Here is a 25,703-nt window from a genome sequence, read left to right as displayed (position 1 = left end):
GTGTGCTGGAAGGGCCTGGCCTGGACTATGTTCTATTCTCATATAGGTGTGATAGACCTTCCTTGCTGACTTTCTAAGTTGTTTTTGGCTGGAAAATTATTTCATTGCATCCTTTTATTAATTATTCTGTTCCAGGAATTGTTGTATGGCATTATTTAAAGGTGTTCAGAGGTTTGTTTGTTTGTTTGTTTGTTTTGTTTTGTTTTTTGGTGGGGAACACAAAAAAACACACACACACAGCTAGTAAGTGTAAAGTGTCTGAGGCTGTATTTGAACTCAAGTTGTCCTGAGTCCAGGGCCATTGATTTGTCCACTGCACCACTTAGCTGTCCCTAGTATAGTTTTATAATCTACTTAAAGCCTAGGTATTACAGTGAACAGACATTTATTAATGTGTGACCATGGGCAAGTCACTTAACCCTGTTTGTCTTACTTTCCTTATTTGTAAAAGGAACTGGAGCAGTACATGGCAAACCATTTCAGTATCTTTGCCAAGAACACCTGAAATGGGCTCATGAAGTGTCAAACATGACTGAAACAACTGAGCAATAACAATAACAATAACAAATACTACTACTACTACTACTACTACTACTACTACTACTACTACTACTACTACTACTACTACTACTATTCAGAAGATATTAGAACTTTGGGGCATTTTACCAGTCCACCAGAGGCTATGTAACATAGTGGATAAAAGGCTAGGAACATTGGGTAAATCTAACCTTTGAGTAGCTAAGCAACCCTAGATGAATCACTCAAGCTCTCTGAGTCTCATTTTTCTCATCTCTAAATGAAGGGCTTGTATTATATGGCTTATAAGGTACCATATTATATGGCATATAAGGTACCAAAAAGAAAAAGTAGTTGGTGTCTCTGTGAAGTTAAGTATCTTATCCATGGTTAGATGGTATGTATCAGAGGCCAGATTTGAACCCTGGTTTTATTAACTAAAAGATAATCTTTCTCTCCCCTATGCTGTTCTGACTCTTTAACATATTAAAGATTTATTTTGAGTAATTTTTTTTTTTGGTGAGGCAATTGGGGTTAAGTGACTTGCCCAGGGTCACACAGCTAGTAAGTGTCAAGTATCTGAGGCTGGATTTGAACTCAGGTACTCCTGAATCCAGGGCCAGCGCTTTATCTACTGCACCACCTAGCTGCTCCTATTTTGAGTACTTTTTAACTTGCTTTCAATCTCTGGAAAGAAACAAAAATACAAATTAAATAGAACCAGAAGGAATCCTAAGTTGGGCTCCTGCTTTTAATCATATGTCTAGAAAGATCAATATTTGTTAAATGTAATGATACACTGAGTTGTTTTCACACTTTAATTTCTATGTGTTTCTTTTTGCATGCTTAAATTTTATTTGGAAAGGGAATGTGTTCTTTGAAGGCAGCATGCCAGATCAGAAAGATCACTGATTGAGGAGTAATAAAAATTCCATTTTAATCTTGACTTTGGTATTTATTATCTGTATGAAGATATTCAAGTCAATGATCCTTGATGAGACTCAGTTTCCTCAACTACAAAGAAGAGGTTATAAGGCCTGCTAAAGTCACAAGATTGTTAAATATATATATATATATACTATTTGACATATGGGAGAAACAAAGAAATATGGGGAAGTATGTTATAAAATGTAAAATAGGATATAATATTATCATAAATAGTAACCATTATTTTATTAAAGTCTCTCATGGCATGAAGATGACTCTGGGTCATCAAAAATTTTGCTAGAAAAGCAAAATTTGAATGAGGTACTGCCAAGATGGGAAAGTTTGTTAATAGATTACCTCTTTTAAAGACCATCCTAGTTATGTTCATAGAGACTCCACATGTCAAAAGATCATGAATTTATGTGCCATATTAACTCAAATACTTCTGGGAGAGTAATAGAAAATTTCTTATATATACCACTGGAAGAAACACTCATTTTTTTGTTTCATAACCCAGTGTTCTTTCTGATCTAGTATGCTGTCTTCAAATATACTTTCCAAGGTAATGTAAAGGTTGCAGCAAGTGAGATGCAAGAATATCTCATTAAACCACTATGTTAAAAGAAATTTGCTAGGTGTTAACTTGTTTGGATACAAGGTCCAAAATAAATCATGGATCCTTGAAACATTTAAGCTTAAGGTATAAATGTTTCTATTCACTTTTATTATTAAATTGTAGAACACTCTTTTATCAACCTTCAAAATAGTCCATAAGCTATTAAAAATAAAAGAAATGTGTGGTTTAACCCTGAAACATTACCATCTTTATTCCATTGAAAATGATGAGGAAATACACAAATATGAAGATGACGATCATACTTTATCAAAATATATAGTGTATATATGTGTGGAGAGAAAGGCAGAGAGATATAAAAGTAGTGGAATTCCAGTTAAAATAATGCATAGCATAGTCTGTTTGTCATGATGATCCTGGAGGTCAAGAAAGTAAACAATAATTTTTCATTATCTGGGATCACAAGAAGTCATGATAAACCAGGAAAAAAATTAAAAATAGCAACCCCCACGGGGCAGCTAGGTGGCGCAATGGATAGAGCAGTGGCCCTGGAGTCAGGAGTACCTGAGTTCAAATCCGGCCTCAGACACTTAACACTTGCTAGCTGTGTGACCCTGGGAAAGTCACTTAACCCCAATTGCCTCACTAAAAAATTAAAAGAAAAAAAAATTAGCAACCCCCTATCTGTGGAAATAATTTAATTCAAATAATTCTAACTACTAGAGCAGTAAAAAATGCATGTTCCTGAAAAGTACTGAAAACATGAGTACTTGCATTATATCTCAGTACTATATCACAATAAAATTGAAAACAAATGTTATTAGTTTACAGGAAGAGAATTATAGTTTTTTTTTGGTCAAGAGTACCTTTACCTCTAACTCACTCAGCAAGATATTGCTGACATATATAAGGAAAACAGAAAAAAAAATACATCCTGAATATTACATTCAATGACAAAAAATACATAGAGTTAAGAAATTACTAAAATCAGAAGGGAGCCATTTGAAAATCTTAAGATCATTGAAAATTTTATTTAAACATAAGCTCATGAAAGACAAGTCTTATTGGATAGAAGGAAAAAGAACTTAGACATCTCAAAGAATTTTTAGTTAATCAATGAGCATTTATGTACCTACTATATGTTTGGCATTGTGTTAGAGAGAAATTTTGAAAAGTCCTTTTTGAATTTGACTACATAAAATAAGAAATCTGAGAGATTATGGCAAAAGAGATCATTTTTAATCTGGTATTCTCTACACCAAAAACTATCATGACCTAACAAATTTTCTCACAATAGTGATGGCTATTATCAATGTAAGAACCATTGGAGGAAAGATGGTATTATTAAGGAACACTGGTAAGGGGCATCATCGAATGTTATGTCAGAAAATTTTTTTTTTATTTAGGAAAATGAAAGACAAGATGGATACAGATTAATTAAAATAAGAACTTTAAAATTCATGGTCACAACTCCAAATTGTTATTTATGCTTCATTTAATATAATGTAAAAACTGTCAATGGAATGTTCATCCTATGCACAAGAATGCAACATCCTCCTAACCAACATTCTATTAATTTCTGGTTGTATTAAAACAAACAAACAAAAAGCAATTGACAACCAGCACACTATTTCACCTCTTTAAATAGGACTCTAAAGAAAGTCACTTTAGATTGGCTCACACTCAACTAAATGTTTTAAAACATTAATGTGATGAGCTGGGATTGCTTCCTTAAAAATTGTGTTTCTAGAGCTACTAAAAAATTGGCATATACAAAATAGTTGATAAAAATATTCCTCTGAATTGTACAAGAAGGGAGGTAACAGGGACAATTGTTAAAAGACTTGGTATAAGATGTTATTCAGATTTGGTTTCTTTTTCTCCTGCTGAATCAGAGACTGGAACCTCTTCATTTTTAGTTTCTCCATTTTCTGCAGTCAATTCATCTTTATTTTCTTCATGGTTAGTAGCTTCAGTTTGTTTTCCTTTTGCTCCTTTTTTCCCTTTTGTGTGAACTTTTTTGTCCTCAGATTTATCCTTCCCTGCTGTCTTTTTGGGCTTGGTTTCAACTTTTGTAAGGACTGGTTTAGCTGACAATCTGGCAGATGTCCTCTTGGCCTCCTCCTTTACTTCCCCTTCTGTAGAGTTGACCTTCCTCTTGGGCATCTTCCTTGCAAGTGTGGATCAGCTCCCTCTCCCCGCACATGGGCAAGCACCGATGGGAGCGACTAGGGTCTGGGGTCAGAGGGAAAGGGCTGTGGCCACTTCTTCTCAAGCAGGACTGCTGGGTCTCGAAGCTCCTCCTCCCACCGCTGGGCTTGTCAGAAATGATTTGAAAGAACTATTGAAGATCTTCAGAATGGAAATGGAAATTATATCTATGCTCTATAGAAAATTTGAGTTCTGTATTGACCAATTAAAAACAACAAAGAAAGAAACATGGAGAATGGAATCAGAAAAGCAAGAGTACTTCAGAAAATCAATATTGTCTTAATCAGCAATCAAAGACAAAAGGCCAAAGATTAAGGTGATGAATGTATTTTGGAAGCTTATTTTGATTTGGGGACCCTGCCTTTTGGCCAAGATTAAAAATCCTTAGGCCCTCAGGGTTTGTTTTTTTTTTTTTTTCTGTGTAAGTGTGGCTAGGGCTCCTCCCCTTCTGCTTCAGCTACTGGGGGCCTCTGAGCTGGACTAAGCTGCATGGATGAAAACCCTGAGCCACGAGCCACAGGTATGGCAAAGCGTGGCCCATGCACACAGCAGGAAGGCCAACAAAAACCCTCAGGGATGCTTGGGTTTGCTTCATTCAGTCCTAGCTGCCAGCTTGCAAAGCATGGGGCTTAGCCAAGCCTGGGGGCAGTGAGCCCGGGTTTCACCTGGGAGAGAAGATTAATAAAAGGAGGGACACTAGAGACACTGGGGGAGGCAGAGGAAGTTGGGAGATGCCAGAAGATTAAGAGAACAGGAGAGTGTACAGGAGGTTGAAGAAAGCAAGGAAGGGCTACACTACAGAGATGCTAGAGATGCTAAGGGGTTGGCAACAGAGGTGAAGATGCCAAAGGGGCTTTTTCAGGGGGGTCTACAAGTGATAGGGGTCTGGAGTTAGAAGAAAGCAGCTGAGCAGTGAAAGTGCAGGGAAGCTAGAGAGAAGGAGAAAAAGTTAAAGTTGGAAAAAGCTGGAGCATACCCTAAGGCAAGAGGCTGCAGGATTTACGGCCCTTATTGTATTAAAAGCAGACAGGTTGTATAATTTGCATTTCTTAACCCTTACAATTTACATTGATTTTTTGTTTGTTTGTTTTAGTGAGACAATTGGGGTTCAGTGACTTGCCCAGGGTCACACAGTTAGTAAGTGTTAAGTGTCTGAGGCCAGATTTGAACTCAGGTCCTCCTGACTCCAGGGCCAGTGCTCTATCCACTGTGCCACCTAGCTGCCCCTACATTGATTTTTATAAATTTTTTAATAAATTTTTATAAATAAACTCTGCTTTGGCTATTTAATTAAGAGGCTTCTTAATCGTTTGCTTATTAATTTGGGAGCAGTGTGGAGAAATTTTTAAACAGCCAATATTAAATTAAAAGTAGTCAGATAACCAGCCAGTCAAACATCCACAGATTAGTCAAAAGTCCCAAGATTAATCCCCCCAAATTAGGCAAGCAAGTTAAAAATATTCTTACAGTATTCAAAGTAATCGGAAGAGGATGGTGGAGGAAAGACAGGATGGAGGAGGAAAGACATTAAACACATAGAGCTCCTGACACAATAACCACCCAAACAGCAATAAAACAACCCCTGTAGCAGCAAAACTCACAAAAAGACAGGCTGAGATTATTTTCCAGCCAAAGACAGTTTAGAGGGGGCTCTGCCGCAAGAAGAGTCCAAATCCACAATCACACTGACACAATCTTCAGGAAGGCTGCACCAGAGAAACGTACCCCTGAGCCTGCAAATAAGCTGCAGCACCAGCATCTTCTGGAATTAAGTTTATGGTTGGGTGACAGGACTGAAAGACTGGCTAGGGCTGGGGGTGGAGAGATACAGGTGTGATAAAATAATGGGATTTAGCAGATGCTCAAAGGCCCACCTGGAGATTATTCTAAACTGATTGAATTAAATGAGAATGATTGACTACTGATTAGCCTACTTCAAAGTTAACTAGATTGTAATCACAGCTGGCTAGCCATTAAGAAGGTATTGTTCTCAGAAGCTAGACTTTGAACTTAACTCGACCACCTTCAAGTCCAGTGATCAATGGATTTGGATGACAGTTTGAAGAAGTGTGTAAGGACCACCCATGCTCGGGACCTATAACAAGCTTCCACAATCAGTGTGCTGAGGAGTTCATGAGTGAAGCAGGCTCATGGTGGAGGACTTGAGGAAGAAGCAGACCAGGCTGGAACTCTAGGCTAGATAGGCCTTTTCTTAACTTTCTGAACTCTTTGTGAATACCTGTATGCTTTAATAAATGTTTAATGCCCAAAGACTCGTGCTGAAGCTTCTAATTTAAGGTGATCACACAATTTAGATTTTATACACCACACAGTGGTGTGTGTGGAACTTAAGGAGGAATTTGGCTATCCCACCCCATCTGGGCAACCAGGAAGAAATCTTGAGCAGTGGGAGGCCCAGGTTGGGGAGGGGTGCAGGCTCCTTGGAGCTAAGAACCACAGCACAAAAAAGTTTTTTTCTGGCTGGTTAATTAGCAAGTTGGCTTGAGGTTATCTTCTGACCATAGAACAGGCCAGTTGAGAGAAAAACCTTCCCTCCCTCAAACTGAAACACCTGGAACCTTCTGAAGCTTTGGACAGTGTAGCTTGGAAGTAGGCTCCCACTGTAAGATGGAGTTAAAAGTCAAGTAAAAGACAGCAAGATGAATAAGCAAAGAAAGTTGAGAACTATACAAAGTTTCTTTAGCAAAAAGAAAGATCGTGGTCCACCCTCAGAAGAGGATAACTTCAGGGCCCCTACATCCAAAGCATCCAAGATAAGTATGAATTGGTCTCAGGACATGGAAGAAATCAAAAGGGATTTGGAACAGAAAGTAGGGGAGATACTATGACATGCAAAATGTAATGTGGTCGCCTTATTTCTGTCCCAAGTTTGGGGAAAGTTAGCTTGGGTTTCTAATATATTAGCTACTTATAAATCTGAAGCTTTAAGCACCAGTTTTGGGTATTAAGCCTCTATTCAAGCATACCAAGTATTAGTAAAAAGAGAACACCTGAGTCAGAAAGGTAAGAAAATGCCTATCTAGCCTAGAGCTCCAGCTTGGCCTGCTTCTTCCTTGAAGTCCTCCATCACAAGCCTGTTCAAGAGCCAAACTGAGACTGGAAGCTTCCTCTGAGTCCAGAGGAGAGGTGATCCTTACACACTGCTTCAAGCTAATTGACTAGCATCACCCAAATCCATTGGTTCATTGGACTTGAGGGTGATCCATGAGCAGAACGTGCCTAGGACATATGAATAATGACAGTTCAGAGAACACACCCCCTGAGGGTCAGAGTCTCACGTAGGTGTGGTTTCAATCAAGTCAACTTTAAGTGAGTTAATCAGCAAAGTCAATCCTATCAATGTTAATATAATACTGGGCATTCAAAAACCCATTATTTTCTCACAATAGAAGGAAGATTTAGAGAAGTTGAGGAAAGAAGGAAAGAGAAATGAGAGTGAATCATGAGAATCATGAGAAAAAGTCAACAGTTTGAAAAGCCAAGTGGAAAAGGAGATGCAAAAGTTCTCAGAAGAAAATAACTGCCTAAGTATTAAGATTGAACAAGTGGAAACTGGTGACTTTATGGGAAACTAAGACACAGTAAAGCAAATCCAAATGAATAAAAAAAAATAGAGGGCAATATGAAATATATCCTTGGAAAAACAGCTGACCTGGAAAATAGATCCAGGATAGAGAATTTGAAAATCACTGGACTATCTGAAAATCATGATCAAGTAAAGAGCTTAGATATCCTCTTCCAAGACATTGTTAGGAAAAAATTGCTCTGATATTTTTTTGTGTGTGAGGCAATTGGGGTTAAGTGACTTGCCCAGGGTCACACAGCCAGTAAGTGTTAAGTGTGTCTGAGGCCAGATTTGAACTCAGGTCCTCCTGACTCCAGGGCTGGTGCTCTATCCACTGCACCATCTAGCTGCCCCAATTACCCTTATATTCTGGAAACAGAAGGTAAAATAGAAATTGAAAGAATTCATCAATCACCTCCTGAAAGAGATCCCCAAAGGAAAACCTCCAGGAATATTATTGCCAAATTTCAGAGCTCCAGGGTCAAGGAGAAAACATTGCAAGCAGCTAGAAAAAAGGAATTCAAATACTGTAGAGATACAATAGGGATAAAACAAGATCTAGCAGCATCTACTTCAAAGTAATGGGAAGAATAAAATAAATAATTCAATATGGATATAAAAGTTTATTCAAAAGCCCAAGAAATAAAGAAATTAGAAGGAAAAGAAAGGTAGAATCTTGCCCCCCCCCAAAAGAAGGTATGGAAAATATTATTTACATAATCACAATAATTCTGAAACAATGAAAATACAGGTTGGATTAAATGAGAAATAGAAAGCATGAATACTATTAAAATAAAGAATAATAGAATAATTATGACAAAGAAGGGGACTAAAACTCTAGAATTTCTGAAAAAAATGGAGAATGATGGGGCAAAATAAGGTTTATATCTATTAATTCATATGCTTTAGCATATCATGTGACTTACTACAAAAACATTTTACAAGCTTCTTAGGCTTAAGTCTGCTACCATGTCTCTTAATAAATGACATCATGTGTCTATTTTAAAAATGAGAATACCAGTGGCGCTTCCAAATATAGATCAGAGATGTGCTTATGTTTTTATTTTATAAAGCATTCACAGCTTAAATCATTTCTTAGAAAAGTCAAAATATAAGAAAACAATATTTTGTCCTAGGAGACGATAGAGAGCATAAAGTTTTGGCAGTGGAGATAACTGTTGATGAAAACATTAAAAGACTTATTAGCATTCTAAAATCAAAGCTAAATGGGAAAAAAAAAAACAATTTTAAAGCAATTAAGACCTACAAAATAGCAATCTTCTTATACACTTCCCAAAATTTAACTTATTTGGAAAGTCTCCTAAAAACAAACAAAAACCCTTCTTATACAATTAATGAAACATAGGACTCATGATCCTAGTACAATAATGAAAAAGGTAATACTTTCTTGATTGGAAAAAATAGAGAGATATTCTAAGCTCACATGAAAAAATATGTAAAAATCTATGGAAATGGGGCAGCTATGTGGTACAGTGGATAAAACATCAGTCCTGGATTCAGGAGGACCTAAGTTCAAATCCACTCTCAGACTCTTGACACTTACTAGCTGTGTGATCCTGGGGAAGTCACTTAACCCTCATTGCCCCACTCCCCAAAAATCTATGGAAATACTTTTGGAACAAGAATATATCATTTAACTAAGTAATAGCAAAAGCTGACAAAAGGGACTTGTCACTGAACCTGTTAATGTTAACTAAAAGTGATTTGCTTCTGAACATAGTGTAATAATCACCTTAGATATGATAGTAGAATTGAAGACATCTCCATAGACTGCATCCATATGATGTCAGACTACAAAATATTGAGAAAAAAAGCACCAATAAGGACAATTCAAAACAAGGTCATCACTATTAGAAATTACAGAAGGGGTATTGTTAAAGAATCTTGGCTCAGTGTTTGCTTTGAAAGGGAATAGTTGAAATAGTTGAACAAATCATCATAAACTAAAAAAATTCAGTACTTATTGAAAACTGAGTGGACAATACTAAATTTTAAACCTAAGATAATAGTATGACAGTGACCTGTCCCAAGACTGTTTCTATTTGAACTTTAGCAAATGTTCAATGAAGATGATGAGAAGGAGGAGGAGGAGAAAGAAGAGGAAGAAGAGGAGGAGAGCAACAATCATATCTACAACTATCACTACAGCAAAACAACAATTCCCAAAATTTAGCCCGATAATTCTGGTTATGAGCATTGTCAATTCTGAGATTATATATACATGCAATATTTTTCCTGTTTTTGCTGTCACATATACATGTGTATATATTATATTATGCATATTTAGAAGGTTATTATGAGTACATTAATACTGTGACAAACATATTATATTGTATTTACTACCTTAAACACCTGAAAGAATTTTCTGGAATATGAGGATTGAGAAATAAGAGAGCAAAGTCAAAGTAAGCACACATCCTACTTTGTAAAAGTTCCCACCTCTTGTTTAACAAGGCAAATTTTAGGTTGTACATTGTAGAATATGCCTTTGATATTTTTTTATTATTTCTAAAATATATTGAAGTTCAGTAAAGCCCAGTTTTTAAAGTGAGAATTGTCACTTTGAGGATTTAGATAATTTATCAGGTGCAGAATTTTTTGTTTCTTGCAGAATGTCTGATTAGGTGAGATTCTTTCTTATAACATCTTACAGATTAGTATCAAAAGCCTCCACAATACCATAGAAATCAAGGGCATTCCATAGAAAAGAAATCAATTGTTATGGAATAGATAATGTGTTTTCTTGCAAAGTGAGAAAATAAGTATCATGTGGATGTTATTAATCTTCCTTGAAATCACTTTAACATTCCAATGTGCTGTGTGTTAAACTATTTTCTGCCTTTTTTCCTTTTAAAGAAAATACAAAGAGCCTACAGATTTATTGTTGAATTACTAGAAACTGCCTGGCACAATCAGATGCATTAAAATAACTATTTTGCTATGAGTCAGGTTTATAGTTTGCACTGTAAGGTACAAATAAGTCTTAAAATTGTACTATTTATGGTTAAAAAATTGAAATGGTTCAATTTAGCAAACACAAACCAAGACCTTAAATAATATGAAGGCTTCACTGGGAAATATTGGCAAAGAAAGGGAAAATACTTTTAAAAGTCCATTCAGAGTAAATACAAATATACCTTGTTAAAAATACATGTGAAAAAAAAGAAAAAAAATACACGTGGATTATTATATGATATTTTCATTTATTCTGTAATAATGCTAATTCAGTTACAAAGGCAGTAACTGTTTAAAGTCTTGAATAGAATGATATTTGCACAAAATGCTTTAGCTTTGCTAATTCTAGCTTTCAAGCATACATGTAGTTTTTTGGTGTTTGTGTTTATTAATATGCATTTAAAGATGATCGCATAAAAAGTTTATTTTAATTTTTTAAATGAATGGAATCATATTTTTCACATTTAAAACCCTATTTTTCAAATGATGAATGCTGCTTTATTTTCATAATCTAAAGTAAGTATACTAGTAATTTTAAATAAGTCAGCAATAACTGGAAAGAATTATAGTGTGACAACCTTAATTCTTCATTTCTCATGTTATAACACATTGTAGAACATTTTATAATGCAAGAGAGCATTATAGAACACAGTAGAGCAATACACATCATTGCAAAATACAGCAGAATACAGCGTTAATACATTATTGACATTGAAACCAGTTCAAATTGAGATGGTTTGGCTCCATTTATTTTTGTCTTCAGGTTGGGGTTGGTGTAGGACAGAATAATGATGTAATTTTTTTTTGCCAATCTATGCACTGATGTGGGTACTACATGTGTAGAACCAGCAAGTGCTTTATGGGATTATTAACCACCAGGATATGTATCATTGTGATTTATCACAACAAATAATTTATGGTTTCACTGAAAGGAATTATAGAACATTGATAATGGGGACAGAACAGAATCCAAGACATCAACATTAAACTGAAGTAATTTAGAAATCCCTCAGGGCTGCAAATTTCTTCCTTAGTGACCAGTACTTCTATTGGGTCTTCATTTTTGAGATCAGTGTATCTGGGTAAAAGTGTGCCTGAGGAGCTTAATATATAATAACCCTGAAAATGTAGACCAAAGTCAGTCTGTAAGGGGCTTTAACTGTCAAAATTCAGACTTGAATTTTATTCTAGAGGGAATAGGGAGCCACAAAAGTTTATTAAATAAGGAATTAAAATAGTTAAACCCTTGTTTTAAGGAATATTCAATTTGGGACTATATTGAGAATAAATGGAGAATGATAAGACTTGGAAAGTAAAATAATAATTATTTGAAAAATGCTGCAAGGAAGCAAAAATGATGGATTTGAATGAAAATATCATAAATATTAATTGGAACATTTTGCACTGAAATTGTCTATAGGACATTCTAATAGATAGTGATGTGATACTTAAACTGAATAGGTAGAGATGAAGATCCATGATACCAAATATGTAGACCTGTGAATCATCCTTACTTATATAATAATTGAATAATAGGAATTCCTGCATAGGAATATTAATTGAATGGGAGTTAATGAGATAACTAAATGAGAGCATATAGAGACAAAAGTGGAGAGAGCTTAAGAGGAAGTCATGGGTGACTCTGACAGTATGTGAAAATTTAGCAAAGGAGAGTGGAAAGAGGCAAGAGAGACAGAGACAGAGACAGAGACAGAGACAGACAGAGGGAGCAAGACAGAAAAAGAGACTGACAGAGATGGAGAGAGATAGTGACCAAAAGACAGAGAGACAGGCATTTGGGAAGGAATAGTAAATAAGGAGAGATTAAAGATTAAAGAGAGAGTGGGAATATAAAAGAAGGCAAACTCCTGGAGAAGATGGGAGGTGATTGAATCAAAGGCATGTGTAAAGGAGGTGTTGGCTTAGAAGAAGGAATGCTTCTTCATTAGGAACAGTAGTGAAGGAGCAAATAGTGGGGTGAGATGACTGAGTGTTGTGAGATGTGGAGGGGAGAAAAGAGAACTCTTAGGAAATAGTCTCAATATTTTCAGTGAAGAATGAGGTAAGGTATTCAGTTGAGAGGTTAAGGGGGAGAGCTAGCAAGAGAGTTTGTAAATGGCCAATATGGTGAGTGCAATGATAGATAATTTAGTGGAAAGTAATAGAATTGCCTTGGTACAATAAGGGTCCACATGATTCTAGATAGCATAATTTTGAGGGTGGATATAGGCAAAATTATTTTGTGATTTCTTCTAATTTTATTTAACAACACATGAGTAGAAAGGAAGGGAATGAATGATAGGAATTGACAAGATATGATTAGTGATAGTTGCAGAGAACAAGGAATTAAAGACTAGAGAATACTGTTGGTTCAACAATGGGTAGATATTATGAAGGGAAGAGACTGTAGCAAATGCAGGAATATTTCCTGGGTCTATGGTGAAGGATAAAGAGATTAGAGGATATGAGAGATGATATAGAATAGGAGTAAGAGAAGTGAAGCATAGGGAGTTATAGAAAGATTGAAGATTATGATCATATAAAGGAAATTCAGTTTTTGAATGTGAAAGCAGAGCACTTGTAGGTGATGGCAAGATCAAGGATATTTGCATCTCCATCTGTATGTAGGTAGAAAGGAAGAACAGGTCATGTGAATTCAGCAGATTGAGGAATTAATTATGCTATCTGAAGAAAAGTCAACATATATGTTAATTACTTTAGTTTGATTGTAGGAGTTGAGATAGAGAGGAAGATTAAGCCAAATCAAATAAGAGAGGTAGAATACAAAATTAAAAAGAAATGAGAGAGGGGCAGCTAGGTGGTGCAGTGGATAGAGCACCAGTCCTAGATTCAGGAGCACCTGAGTTCAAATCCAGCCTCAGACACTTAACAATTACTAGCTTGTGACCCTGGGCAAGTCACTTAACCCCAATTGCCTCAAAAAGAAAAAAAGAAATGACAGAAAAGAAAGTTATTCAAGAGAATTTTGAAAAAAAAAAACAGTCAACAGGGGAAAAGGAAGAAGAAAAATTGACTGAAAAAAAATTCCTTAAAATATACAATTACCCCCTCCCCCCAAATAAAATTGGCCAAATGGGAAAATATCAATTGAAGAAAACAAGTCCTTCAAAAGTAGAACTGGCCAAATGGAAAAGGAAGTGCAAAAGCTTACAGAAGAAAATAATGCCTTAAAAATTAGAATTCGGCAGGTGGAAGCTTTTGACTCTATGAGACATCAGAAATCAGTCAAACAGACTGAAAAGAATGAAAAAATATATAAATGTCTATAAAATGATTGGAAATATAAGAACTGGAGAAATGACTTTTTTATTTATTGAAGGTGCTATTAAAACTTTAAATTCCTAGGGGGCAGCTAGGTGGCACAGTGGATAAACCACCGACCCTGGAATCAGGAGGACCAGAATTCAAATCCAACATCAGAGACATGACACTTACTAGCTGTGTGACCTTGGGCAAGTCACTTAAACCCCATTTCCCCACAAAAAAAAAAGAAAAGAAAAAAAAAACCTTTAAATTCCTAATAATTAATTATTCCCTTGATTCTAGTGCATATCTAAGTTGAGTCATCAAGAAATATAAGGAATGAATCTAATCTTCAAAATAATACAAAATATAATATCTTAGACAAAAATGGATCAAGGATTATTATTTTTTCAGCCTTAATAGTATTTTTTTCCAATTACATGGGAAGGTATTTTTCAACACTTGTTTTTGTAAGATTTTGATTTCCAAATTTTTCTCCATCCCACTCTTCCCTCCTCCTTCCCCTACAAAGCAACTAATCTCATATATATTATGTATGTAAAATCATGTTAAACATTTTTCCACATTATTCATGTTGAGAATGAAGATTCAGAACAAAAGGCGAAGACTTCAATAAAGAAAAAATAATTTTGGTATGGCACTGAATAAATGAATAAATTTAGGTAGAATGATTATTTTTATTGTATTATCTCAGCTTAAATGAACAACTGATACTTTTCCAATTGTTCAGATCTTATTTTCTTTGTGTGAAAAATGTTTTGTAATTGTTTTCATATGATTCCTAGGTTTGTTTTGGCAAGAAGACTGCCAAATATTTTATGTTGTATAGAGTTGTTTTAAATGGAATTTATAGAAATGATGATGATTTATGGAGGGTTATTTTGTATCCTCCAACTTTGCTAAAGTTATTATTTGTTTCAAGTAGTTTTTTAGTTGATTCTCTAAGTATGCCATCATATCATCTGCAAAGAGTAAAAGTTTTGTTTCCTCCTTGATTCTTCTAATTCCTTCCATTTTTCCTACTCTTATTGCTAAAGCTAACATCTCCAGCTCTATTTTGAATATAGAGGTGATAATAGACACCCCATTTTCACCCCTGATCTTATGGAGAATGCCTCTAACTTATCCCCATTATATATAATTCTTGCTGATGGGTTTAGATAGACACTACTTATCATTTTAAGGAAAGTTTCATTTATTCCTATGCTCTCTAGTGTTTTTAATAGAAATAGGGGCTATATTTTGCCAAAACCCTTTTCTGCATTTATTTGAGATATAATCACACGATTTCAGTTAATGTTGATATTGATATAGTCAATTATGTTGATAGTTTTCCTAATATTGAACCATCCCTGCATGTCTAGTATAAATCCTACCTGGTCATAATGTATGACACTGGTGATGAATTGTTATAATCACTTTGCTAATATTTTATTTAAAATTCTCGCATTAATAATCATTAAGGAAATTGGTCTATAATTTGTTTTTTTCTCGATGTGGAAAATTTTCTATCATGAGTCCTTTGGAACCATCTTGTACTGTTGTATTGCTGAGAAGAATCAAGTCTATCACAGTTGATCAACACATAATGTTGTCGATATTGTGTACAATGTTCTATTTCTGCTCATCATGCAAGTCCTACCAGGTTTTTCTGAAATCTGCCTGCTCATTGTTTCTTACAGCAAAATAGTATTTCATTACATTCATATACCACAACTTGTTCAGCCATTCCCCAATTGATGGGCAACCCCTCAATTTCCAATTCCTTGCCACCACAAAAAGAGCAGGTATAATTATTTTTATACATATAGGTTCTTTTTTCCTTTTTTAATGATCTCTTTGGGAAAAAGTCCTAATAGTTATATTGATGGGTTGAAGGGTATGCAAAGCTTTATAACCCTTTGGGCATAGTTCCAAACTGCTCTCCAGAATGGTTAGATCAGTTCACAGCTCCACCAAAAATACATTAGTGTTCCAATTTTTCCACAACTCCAACATTTCTTATTTTCCTTTTTTGTCATATTAGCCAATCTGATAGGTGTCAGGTGGTACCGCAGAGTTTTTTTTAATATGCATCTCTCTAAACAATAGTGATTTAGAGCATTTTTTCATATGGCAATAGATAGCTTTTATTTCTTCATCAGAAAACTGCCTGTTTGACCATTTCTCAATTGGGGAATGATTTGGATTCTTAAAAATTTCATTTATTTCTCAATATTTTAGAAATTAAGCCTTTATCAGAAGTACTGGCCATAAAAATTATTTCCCAGCTTTCTGCCTCCCTTCTAATTCTGGATGCATTGCTTCTGTTTGTACAAAACCTTTTTAATTTAATGTAATGCAAATCATCAATTTTGCATTCCATAATATTCTCTATCTCTTGTTTGGTCATAAACTGTTCTCCTTTCCAAAGATTTGAGAGGTAAACTATTACTTCCTCTCCTGATTTGCCTATGGTATCACCTTTTATATCTAAAACATGTATCCATTTTTGCTTTATTTTAGTATAAGGTATAAGATGTTTGTCTATGCATAGTTTCTGCCATACTATCTTCCAGTTTTCCAAGCAGTTTTTGTCAAATACTGAGTTCCTATCCCAGAAGCTGGAGTCTGAGTTTATCAAACAGCACATTACTAAAGTCATTTACTACTGTGTCTCCAGTGCCTAACCTATTCCACTGACCCTCCACTCTATTTCTTAGCCAGTACCAAATAGTTTTGATGACTGCCGCTTTATAGTAAAGCTTCAGATTTGGTACAACTAGCCTACCTCATCTGATTTTGTTTTTAGCTCTTCCCTGTTGACACCCAAGATCTCTATGGTAAGAGCCCTTTCTTGTTTCTTTCTCATATTGCAGCTTTTTTTTTTTTAAGTTGAGGTCTGCTCCTGGGGCAGAAGGGTGACTCTTTCAGGTTTCTTGTGCTGGGAGATAGGGGCTGCATCACTGGCTTTCTACTATGAGGATTTTATGGCTTGTGGATTTCTTACCACCCTGGGCTTGCTCCCTGTACTTGCTTCAAGATGTGCTGGGATGGCCAGGCCTGCTTGAGCCTGTCCTGTGGGTGGCCTTCTAGCTGGCAGTCTGCCCTCTCAGCTGGTGCTGGTGGATCTCACCACTGGCCTGCTGTGCCACCAGCTTACTGAGCCAGGATAAAGGTGTCTCATTTGCTAGGTTGTGGCCTAGACTTCCTGCTGACTTGCCCCTATACCCCTCCATGCTGTGCTGAGAAGTGCTGTGCTCACCTTTTGCCCATGTCAGACTGACCTTTCCTGAAGTTTTCTAAATTATCTCAGGTTAGAAGATTGTGTCTGTCTTTTTGTAGGTTCTGTAGTTTCAGAATCTGTTTAGAGGCTTGATTTAATGTTCTTTTTGAGGGAACTGAAGGAGAGCGCAGGCAACTTGCTGGGTTCTCTGAGCCATCTTGGCCCAGTCTCCCCATTACCCCAATTCTTAACAGTTTCTTTTTTTTAAATTAAGCACCAAATTCACTTCCTCCCTTTACTCCTTCCCCCAACAATTGAGAAGGCAATCAGCATGATACCCATTATACAGGAGAAGTCATGCAAAACATATGTCTATTGATTATAGACCAATCTCCCTAAGGAAAATTGATGCAAAAATCTTTTTCATGTTGAAAAAGAAGAAGAAAAGTGAAAAATATGTTTCAATCTACCCTCAACATTCATCACTTGTTTCTCTAGTGGTAGATAGAATTTTTCATTATGAGGCCTTTGTAATTGTATCGTTGTATTGACCAGAGAAGCTAAGTATTTCACAGTTAAGCATTGTTTCAATATTTTCTATTACTATGTTCAAATTTTCCTTTTTCTGCTCACTTTAATTTGCTCATCCCAGGTTTTTTTTTTAATAGCATCCTGCTGGTTATTTCTTATAGCACAATAGTATTTCCCCAAAGTTATATATTGCAGTTTGTGAAACCATTCTATAACCTATGGACATTCCCTCAATTGCCAATTATTTGTCATCACTAAAAGAGATGCTACAAATATTTTTGTACATATAGGTACTTTCCTTTTCTTTTGATCCCTTTGGGACATGGATTTAGTAATAATATAATTGTATCAAAGAATATGCACAATTTTATATTCCTTTGGGCATAATTATTTTTCTCCAGAGTCATTATGTCAGTAAGGAAGGTGCTTTTTAAGTATTTTTTTTACTATAGAAATAGAAGTTATTAGTAATAGTAAGACATACATATAAGGGAAATTTCATTTTGGTAAAATAAAGCATGTTCTTTTCAGAGAAGTCATTTGATAACCAACAAATTTTTGTTTTCTTCTCTTCTTTTCATCCTAAAAACTGAGAAGCTTACTTTCTTGTATTCATATTCCTTCCCACTAACAGATAATCATAAGCATGTTTTCTTTCCCTCTACAAGAGAAATACCTAAATCAGAAAATTGAAGCAAAGGTTTCACAGGACTTCAGTAATGCCCACTGTGCAATTCTCCTATTTATTTAGCTTCCTCACCCTCTGTTTTCAGAATTCAGATCAACTCTACAAGGAGGACACGTCCACTGCTAATGACAGGGTCCAGCTTATTCTGATGAAGTGGTTGTCCCCCAGTCCTGACTGACACTGGCAGACTGTGCAAGATGACAAATTGTCAGACAACAGATCAATCTCTTTTGCCCATTAAGTAATGAGGAATGAAAGGGCAGATGTATGGGGGGGGGGGAGAGATTAGCCTCCTGTGATTACCTGAAGGCCTACTGAAGATATTTGTAAATCAAGCATGGTAGCAGCCCATGTATATTTATTACATAAGCAACAATGTGCATGTTTGAGAAATGAGAATAGAATGTTCAATAGATACTATTAGCAATAAAACAGAATAAAATGATGAGAAGAAAATTGTTGAACCAGTTGTGAATTTAAAACTTACCATCTCCTGGGGCTGAAGGGGATATGTGGGAGAGGAAGAGTCAGGGAATTAATGAGATATTCAGAGCAGTAGACATTTGAAGATTAGGATACTATGATAAATAGTTGATTTCTCAGGTAGTCTCTTTGGTTGAAAAAGAGCATTCTTGGGAACACCAGGATTTTAAAGTGTATTTAAGAAATATTCTTTGAGTCTAATACTGGGGCACAGTTTCCAGAATGAAATTCATTTTTAAGAAATTAAGTTTATGGGGGGGCAGCTAGATGGCGCAGTGGTTAAAGCACCGGCCCTGGATTCAGGAGTGCCTGAGTTCAAATCCGGCCTCAGACACTTGACACTTACTAGCTGTGTGACCCTGGGCAAGTCACTTAACCCCCTATTGCCTGCAAAAAAAAAAAGAAGAAAAAAAAAGAAATTAAGTTTACAAAACATTTTAACACTCATAAGAGAGGAAGTTTAGTGGACAGCATGCAGCACTCAGATATTTGAGTGTTCAAGTCCCACCTAGTAGTATTTTTGTGTTCGTGGGGCAAATTATTTAGCCTATTCCTGCCTTAGGTAACTCTTCAGGATTTTTAGTTGTAGAACAGTAGGAGGTCAACATTCCTTATACCAATGAAATCATAGATCCTGATTGTATTCCTGCAAAAGAAAAAATCTTTTAGCTTAATAATTTATAGTGTACATACATATTCCCTTCCCCCTTGCTCCAGTATCACTCTCTTACCTGTGGGAACTCTGCCCAAAGGACTATGTCTGTTTGCTGAAACCCCACAACTGTATTAGGGTTTACATGCTAGATTTCTTCTAAGGATCATTCTTTAAAACCAAATAACTGGCGCTCATTGATTAGCTAACAATGGGTGCCAGCCCAGGTCTCATGTGGCCATTGGTTGAACTCTTGATGTCTCAGAATGAGCCTAAGTAGCAATTGTTTCTAGTTTGGCCAGAAACCCTTAGAGTCTTCCCTCCTCTCCCCTGCAAATCTATTCATTAATTAATTGTGTGTATTTATTATGTATGTGTGTATGTATTTATTTTCTTTTTTTAACTAGGTAAAGGAGACCTTTCTTTGCCTCATTTCTTACCTAGCCTTCTATCATTGAGAGAGCATTGCTTCAGCAAACTATGACCTGTTAAAGGCATTTACTTAAAAAATCAAGGTCTTTTACTTTATCAGGGGCCATCTTCAGTTGTCCTGATATATATCTATCTACTGAATGCAGATAGCTCCAGAGGAGACAGTTAGCCTAGTAACTTTGCAAAGCCCTGCCTCACTTAAGTCCAATTCACTTCAAGTCATGATTTCACCTCCCTGATGTCTTGGTACTCTCCAAGAAAAAAGGAAAAACAATAATATCATTTCCAGCCATCCAAAAAAGACAAAATTGCATAAACTTTGCATAATATTGTATTAAGGATCTTATATTATGGAGAAAATTATACATTTTTCTGTTATATTCCCCAACTTCATGTGAAAAGGCATATCAATCATTTTGAAAATAATCAGTGAAGATAAACTGAGTATGCATGACCTGTAGACCAAATCGTTTTTCTTTTGTTATTATGGATTGACTTGAATAATTAAATTGAACAATTACTTATTAAGTGCCTTATGTGTTTAGGGTACATTACTGTCTTTTGGAGAACATATACTGCTTAACTACCACCACCACCACAATAACTAGCATATATATATATATAAAACACACACACACACACACATATATATATATATATATATATATACACACACACACATAGATATATATTTAAAATTTGCAAATGACTTTAAAATATAATCTTATTTTATCATCAAAACTACAATGGCAGTGAGAGGTTAAGTGACTTGTCCAGGGTTTCACCAGTAGTAAATGCCAAAGTTAGGATCTGAAATCAGGTCTTCCTGATTCCAGTTCTAGCCCTCTAGCCACACAATGATCCTATCCTTGTGTAATATATAGTCAAGTAGGCATATGCACAAATACTTGTAACACAACATATGTATACCAGGAAGGTGCAAACACTGTGCAATGGGAGAAATCTGTAATGCTCAAAGAAAGTTCCTAGAGACAAGTTTTAAAGGATGGGTAGCAATTTAACAGTCTAAGAGGAGGAGGAAATCTATTTTAGGGTTGAAATGATATAAGCAAAAGTATAAAGTAAAGCAAGAAACTATTAGGGAACAGAGAATAGTCTTAAGAAAAGTATAGAATATGTAGAAGGAACAAGTATGAGGTAAAGCTGCAAATGTAGAGTGACATCAAGCTGTGGAGATCTTTGAATGAAGGGAAAAAGGACTTTGAAATTTACTTGGTAATGTTAAAATGAACATATAGATCACCTGGATTTGATGGAGCTGCCTTATTATCCAAATGGATTTTATGAGACCCTGGATTAAGAAGAGCAAAGTGCCCTTTTGCTCAAATACTTCAAACTGAAACCTGCCAGTCCCTATTTACTTTCCTCAAAAGAATAAGGAAATTTAAATGCCCCTTTGAAATTATTGTTCACTATCTTCTTTCCCAAGAAAGTGAATAGATCTTATTTTTCTCCTGCTCAACTATGTAGACCTCTTTGTCTTTGATAATACCCCTTCCTTCTCCACATAATCTAATCATAGCATCTGCTTTAAACTAATTTCTATTTAACTGATTTACATCATTAGTATTTGCTTTGGGTTGATTTGTATCATGCCAATGAAGTTATTCTGTAACCTGTGAGCCAAAAAACCTTAAAAACCCTTATAAAAAAGGGAGCTCTGAGCTCCTTTCTGAGGAGCAGGGTTTCCAGCATGATCATGCTTTTATTTCTTCTTGGGACAAAATAATTTTTTTTTCTGTCTGTCTCTGATCTGGTTTATCTTATAGGAGATATTAAGTTATCTGATATGGTTCTTAGCCATGTTCTCTGGTCTGGTTATTATATTTGTAGGAGAACAGGTATGGAAACAAATTGTAGGAGATACTATAAGATATTATAATTTCTCTGATCTGTTTGTCAATTTTCTTTGTAGGAGACAGACAGTTTAAACTACATATTTTAATTTTCAACAGTAGGAAACAGGAAACCACTAAAGATTTTGGAGCAAAAAAAAAAAAAAAAGAGTGACATTGCCCAATCTATGGATAATCAAGAAGCACCTGGAATCATTATGAAGAACCTTTTTGATGGGGCAAGTTGGAGAAGACACTGACCAGCTTGCAATAATTGATGCTGCTGGTCCTTCATTCTTGAAGAGAACATTGATATCAGGAAGGTGATATCCTAATTTGCAAGTGAACTGGATTTAAGTGAGGCAGGGCTGTGCAAAGTCACCAGCCTCACTCTCTCCTCCTGAGCCATCTGAGTCAAGTAACAAGATATATATCAGGATGCCTGGTGATGTCTTTGGCTTCATTGGGAAACCTTGGCATTTTAGGCTTAGGTGTTTTACAGTTCTCAGTTTGTCTGAGGCAATACCCACATAGTGATCAATCCTAGGTAAGAAAAGAGACAAAGAATTGCCTCTTTTACCTAGATAAAAAAGATAATCAATCTGGGAAGGGAAGACCCCTCATGGTTTCTGGCCAAAACAGAACAAATTGCTATTTAAACTCACTCTTAGCCATTAGAACCTAAACAATCACCAAGTGAGGCTTGGACATGGAGCTATTTTTGGCTAGTCAATGATTGGTATAATCAATAACATTGGGGTTAGAGGTTCATTAGAGGGGTGATATTGGAGTTAAAGGAGACCAAACATAAGGAAATTACTTGAGAGGTAGAATTAATAAGGCTTGGTAGTTGATTGACTATGAAAGGTAAATGAGAGGAAAGTCAAAGATTATTCGAAGGTTTTGAAGATGGGAGACAGAGAAAATGTCAGTACAATAGACAAAAATAATGAAATCAAAAGGAGGAGCAGATTCCAGGGGACAGACAATTTTAAACATGTCAAATTTTATATGGATATAAGGATGTGTTTCCAGGCACCAGTTTCATTTCATTTAGATCTTGAAATCATATTTAAGAGTTGGAAAGGATCTTAGAGATTATCTAGTTCAATCTCCCCTCTTAATAGATGAGGTGTCAGTGAGACAACTAGAAAAATATTTTATAGGAAGGTGGAAATGCAGGTATGGAAGAGAGATCAGATATGGAGATATAGTCTGAAAAGTCATCTGCTTAGAGGTGATAGTTGAATTGGAGTAATGGAATGAAATTGTCAAGGGAGAAAACATAAAAAGTGAAGAGGCCAAAGTGTGAATCTTAATATTTTTGTATGTTATGTAAATTTACTCCCCAAAATATTTCCAGTGAAGGAAGTTGATATAAAGTCCACTTTTTCCAGAAGTTTTCATTATAAAATTGGAGGTCTATTCTTAGAGAAAGCATTTTATTCCCAGGATAATAATTAAATCACTCTTAAGATTTCATCAAAAGTTTAAAAGGCACACATTTCAAAGAAATGTTGAGAGCTTTTCCTGGTAAGAGGCTAGTAACAATGTCCCAAATTAATTGAAATGAAAGCAAAGTCATAAGTACTTTGGGAAAATTGCTGAGTTTCAGAAGAAACTAGATTGATTTTGGAATTAAAGAAGGAGATTCAAGAACACAGCGGAAGCATTGTTTAAATATTCAGCATTAAGTGAACAAATGCGGTAACATATTTACTGGAACACAAACAGAAAATGGAATAATAAGCCAGCACATTTACTGAAACATTCAGCTAAAGAAACCCATGCGATTAAGTGAGTTGTCAGGTAATGCTGTAAAATAATCCAATGATAGTTAGATTGATTCTATGATTCATAAATTTTGTTATTGCATATACCTCCCTTTCATAAACTTCTTTATGATAATGTATATAAGTATACATGTCTGCAAAGCTGTTGTTTAATTTTTTTTTTATTTTAGTCTTTTGGAATGGTTTGTAGAGTATTTACTGCTTTTACACCTACTCCTCGTGTCTCCAAGGACATCAGTAATTTAGATTTTGGATGCCTATGACTTTCATGAAGATATGTCTCAGTGTAGTCCACAACCCTACAACCCCAAAGTTTTTGTCTTGATCTTGGGATTTGGCTGAGGGTATTTCTTGTTCTCATAAGTTAGCTCCTCCCATATTTTTAGATTGTGGCTAGAAGCCAGAAGCTGAGAGGGCCAAGAGAGGGGATGCAGCAGAGGAGTGTCTAAAAGGAAGTTTCCAGCACCAGGTTGAAGCTAGGATACCTTGGCAAAAAAAGGCAGAATTTTCAATGTGATTAAACATAACTATATTGTAGGTGAAAAATAGTGATTCTTCATTTCCCTTTCTTCCATTTTCTTCCTTTTTCTGTGAAAGGACACACTTCTCCACCCTAAAAGCAGGATTGGAAACTTGTCCTTTTTTGCTAAAGTTACTTACCTTTTTCTATTTAAATGTTTTCTTTGTCTCTTAAATAAGCAAATACATATATATACACACAAGCACACACATATATACATATACATACATACATACACACACACACACACATGCACACACAGGTGGTAACAGAGGATGCCAGAAGGGAAGAGAAAGAGATTTAAAACCAAAGCATTTTTCCAAAGAGACATTTCTGTCTCTGACAAAAGAGAGAGAGAGAGAGAGAGAGAGAGAGAGAGAGAGAGAGAGAGAGAGAGAGAGAGAGAGAGAGAGAGAGAGAATGGACAGGATAAAACGACAGGTTCATTTTTACAACTTCCCAAAGTAGAGATAATAATTACTTAAGTTTCTCTAGGAAATTGAATCAGTATGAGTAGGTAGAAAGCCATTGGCTAGGCTTGTAGGAAGTCAATCAACTACCATTTTTATAGGCCTGAATTGAAGGAAAAGTAACTCCACATAGGAAGATTGAGAGAGTGACTACAGTGAAAGTCACACCCAGGCCAATTAGTAGCTCAAACTGTAAAATGTATGTTTTTGGGATAGTAGGAGTGGAGTGAGTTATTGATGCCTGATTGTTTACCAGCAAAGCATACAGAAAATGTATTGTCAAATCTACATTTGAGAAAGAAAATATAGAATACTTGGTAGTGTACTTGCCAAGACAAACCCAGGGACTATACAAACACAATTACTAAATACTTTTCACACAAATAAAGACAGATCTAAACAATTGGAGAAATATTGATTGCTCATGGATAGACTGAGTCAATATAATAAAAATGACAATTCTACCTAAATTAATTTACTTATTCAATGCCATATCAATAAAACTATCCAAGAATTTTTTATAGAGTTAGAAAAAATAATAACAAAAATCTTCAGGAATATCAAGAGAATTTATAAAGAGAAATTGAAGGAAGGCAGGCAGTCCTAGATTTCATACAATACAAATTGGTAGATATGAAAACAATATGGTATTGGCGAAAAACAATAGAGTGGTGGATCAGTGAAATAGACTAGGTACACATTGCATGATAGTCAATTGCAATAGTAATCTAGCATTTTATAAACCTACTCCAAGCTTTTGGGGCAAGAACTCACCATTTGAGAAAAATTTCTAGGAAAACTGGAATGCAGTTTGAAAGACACTAGGAATAGATCAACATCTCACAGCATATATTATGATAAGGTAAAATACATAAATAATTTAGACATAAAGGGTGATATCATTAGTAAATTAGGGGAGCAGTGAAAAATTTCCCTGTCAGATTAACAAATAAGGGAAGATGTTATGTTCAAACATGAGATAGAGAAAATCAAAGGAA

General features: G+C 35.5%; 1 protein-coding gene across 1 annotated transcript; it reads right to left on the bottom strand.

The window, feature by feature from the left end:
• Positions 1 to 3,794: 3,794 nt before the first annotated feature.
• On the bottom strand, positions 3,795 to 4,183 carry LOC122737128 (non-histone chromosomal protein HMG-14-like). Its single transcript, XM_043979591.1, has one exon. It carries the CDS (start codon positions 4,181 to 4,183, stop codon positions 3,875 to 3,877), a length of 309 nt encoding a protein of 102 aa, XP_043835526.1. The 3' UTR covers positions 3,795 to 3,874.
• Between the last annotated feature and the right edge of the window lie 21,520 nt (positions 4,184 to 25,703).

Source organism: Dromiciops gliroides, chromosome 1, assembly GCF_019393635.1.
Source record: "Dromiciops gliroides isolate mDroGli1 chromosome 1, mDroGli1.pri, whole genome shotgun sequence".
NCBI classification, from domain to species: domain Eukaryota; kingdom Metazoa; phylum Chordata; class Mammalia; order Microbiotheria; family Microbiotheriidae; genus Dromiciops; species Dromiciops gliroides.
The sequence above is the reverse complement of the archived record's forward strand: the minus strand, read 5'-3'. Positions and strand labels throughout refer to the sequence as shown.

What these genes read in the sequence shown, in the direction of transcription:
- LOC122737128 (XM_043979591.1), bottom strand. Translation starts at nt 4,183, where the DNA reads ATGCCCAAGAGGAAGGTCAACTCTACAGAAGGGGAAGTAAAGGAGGAG.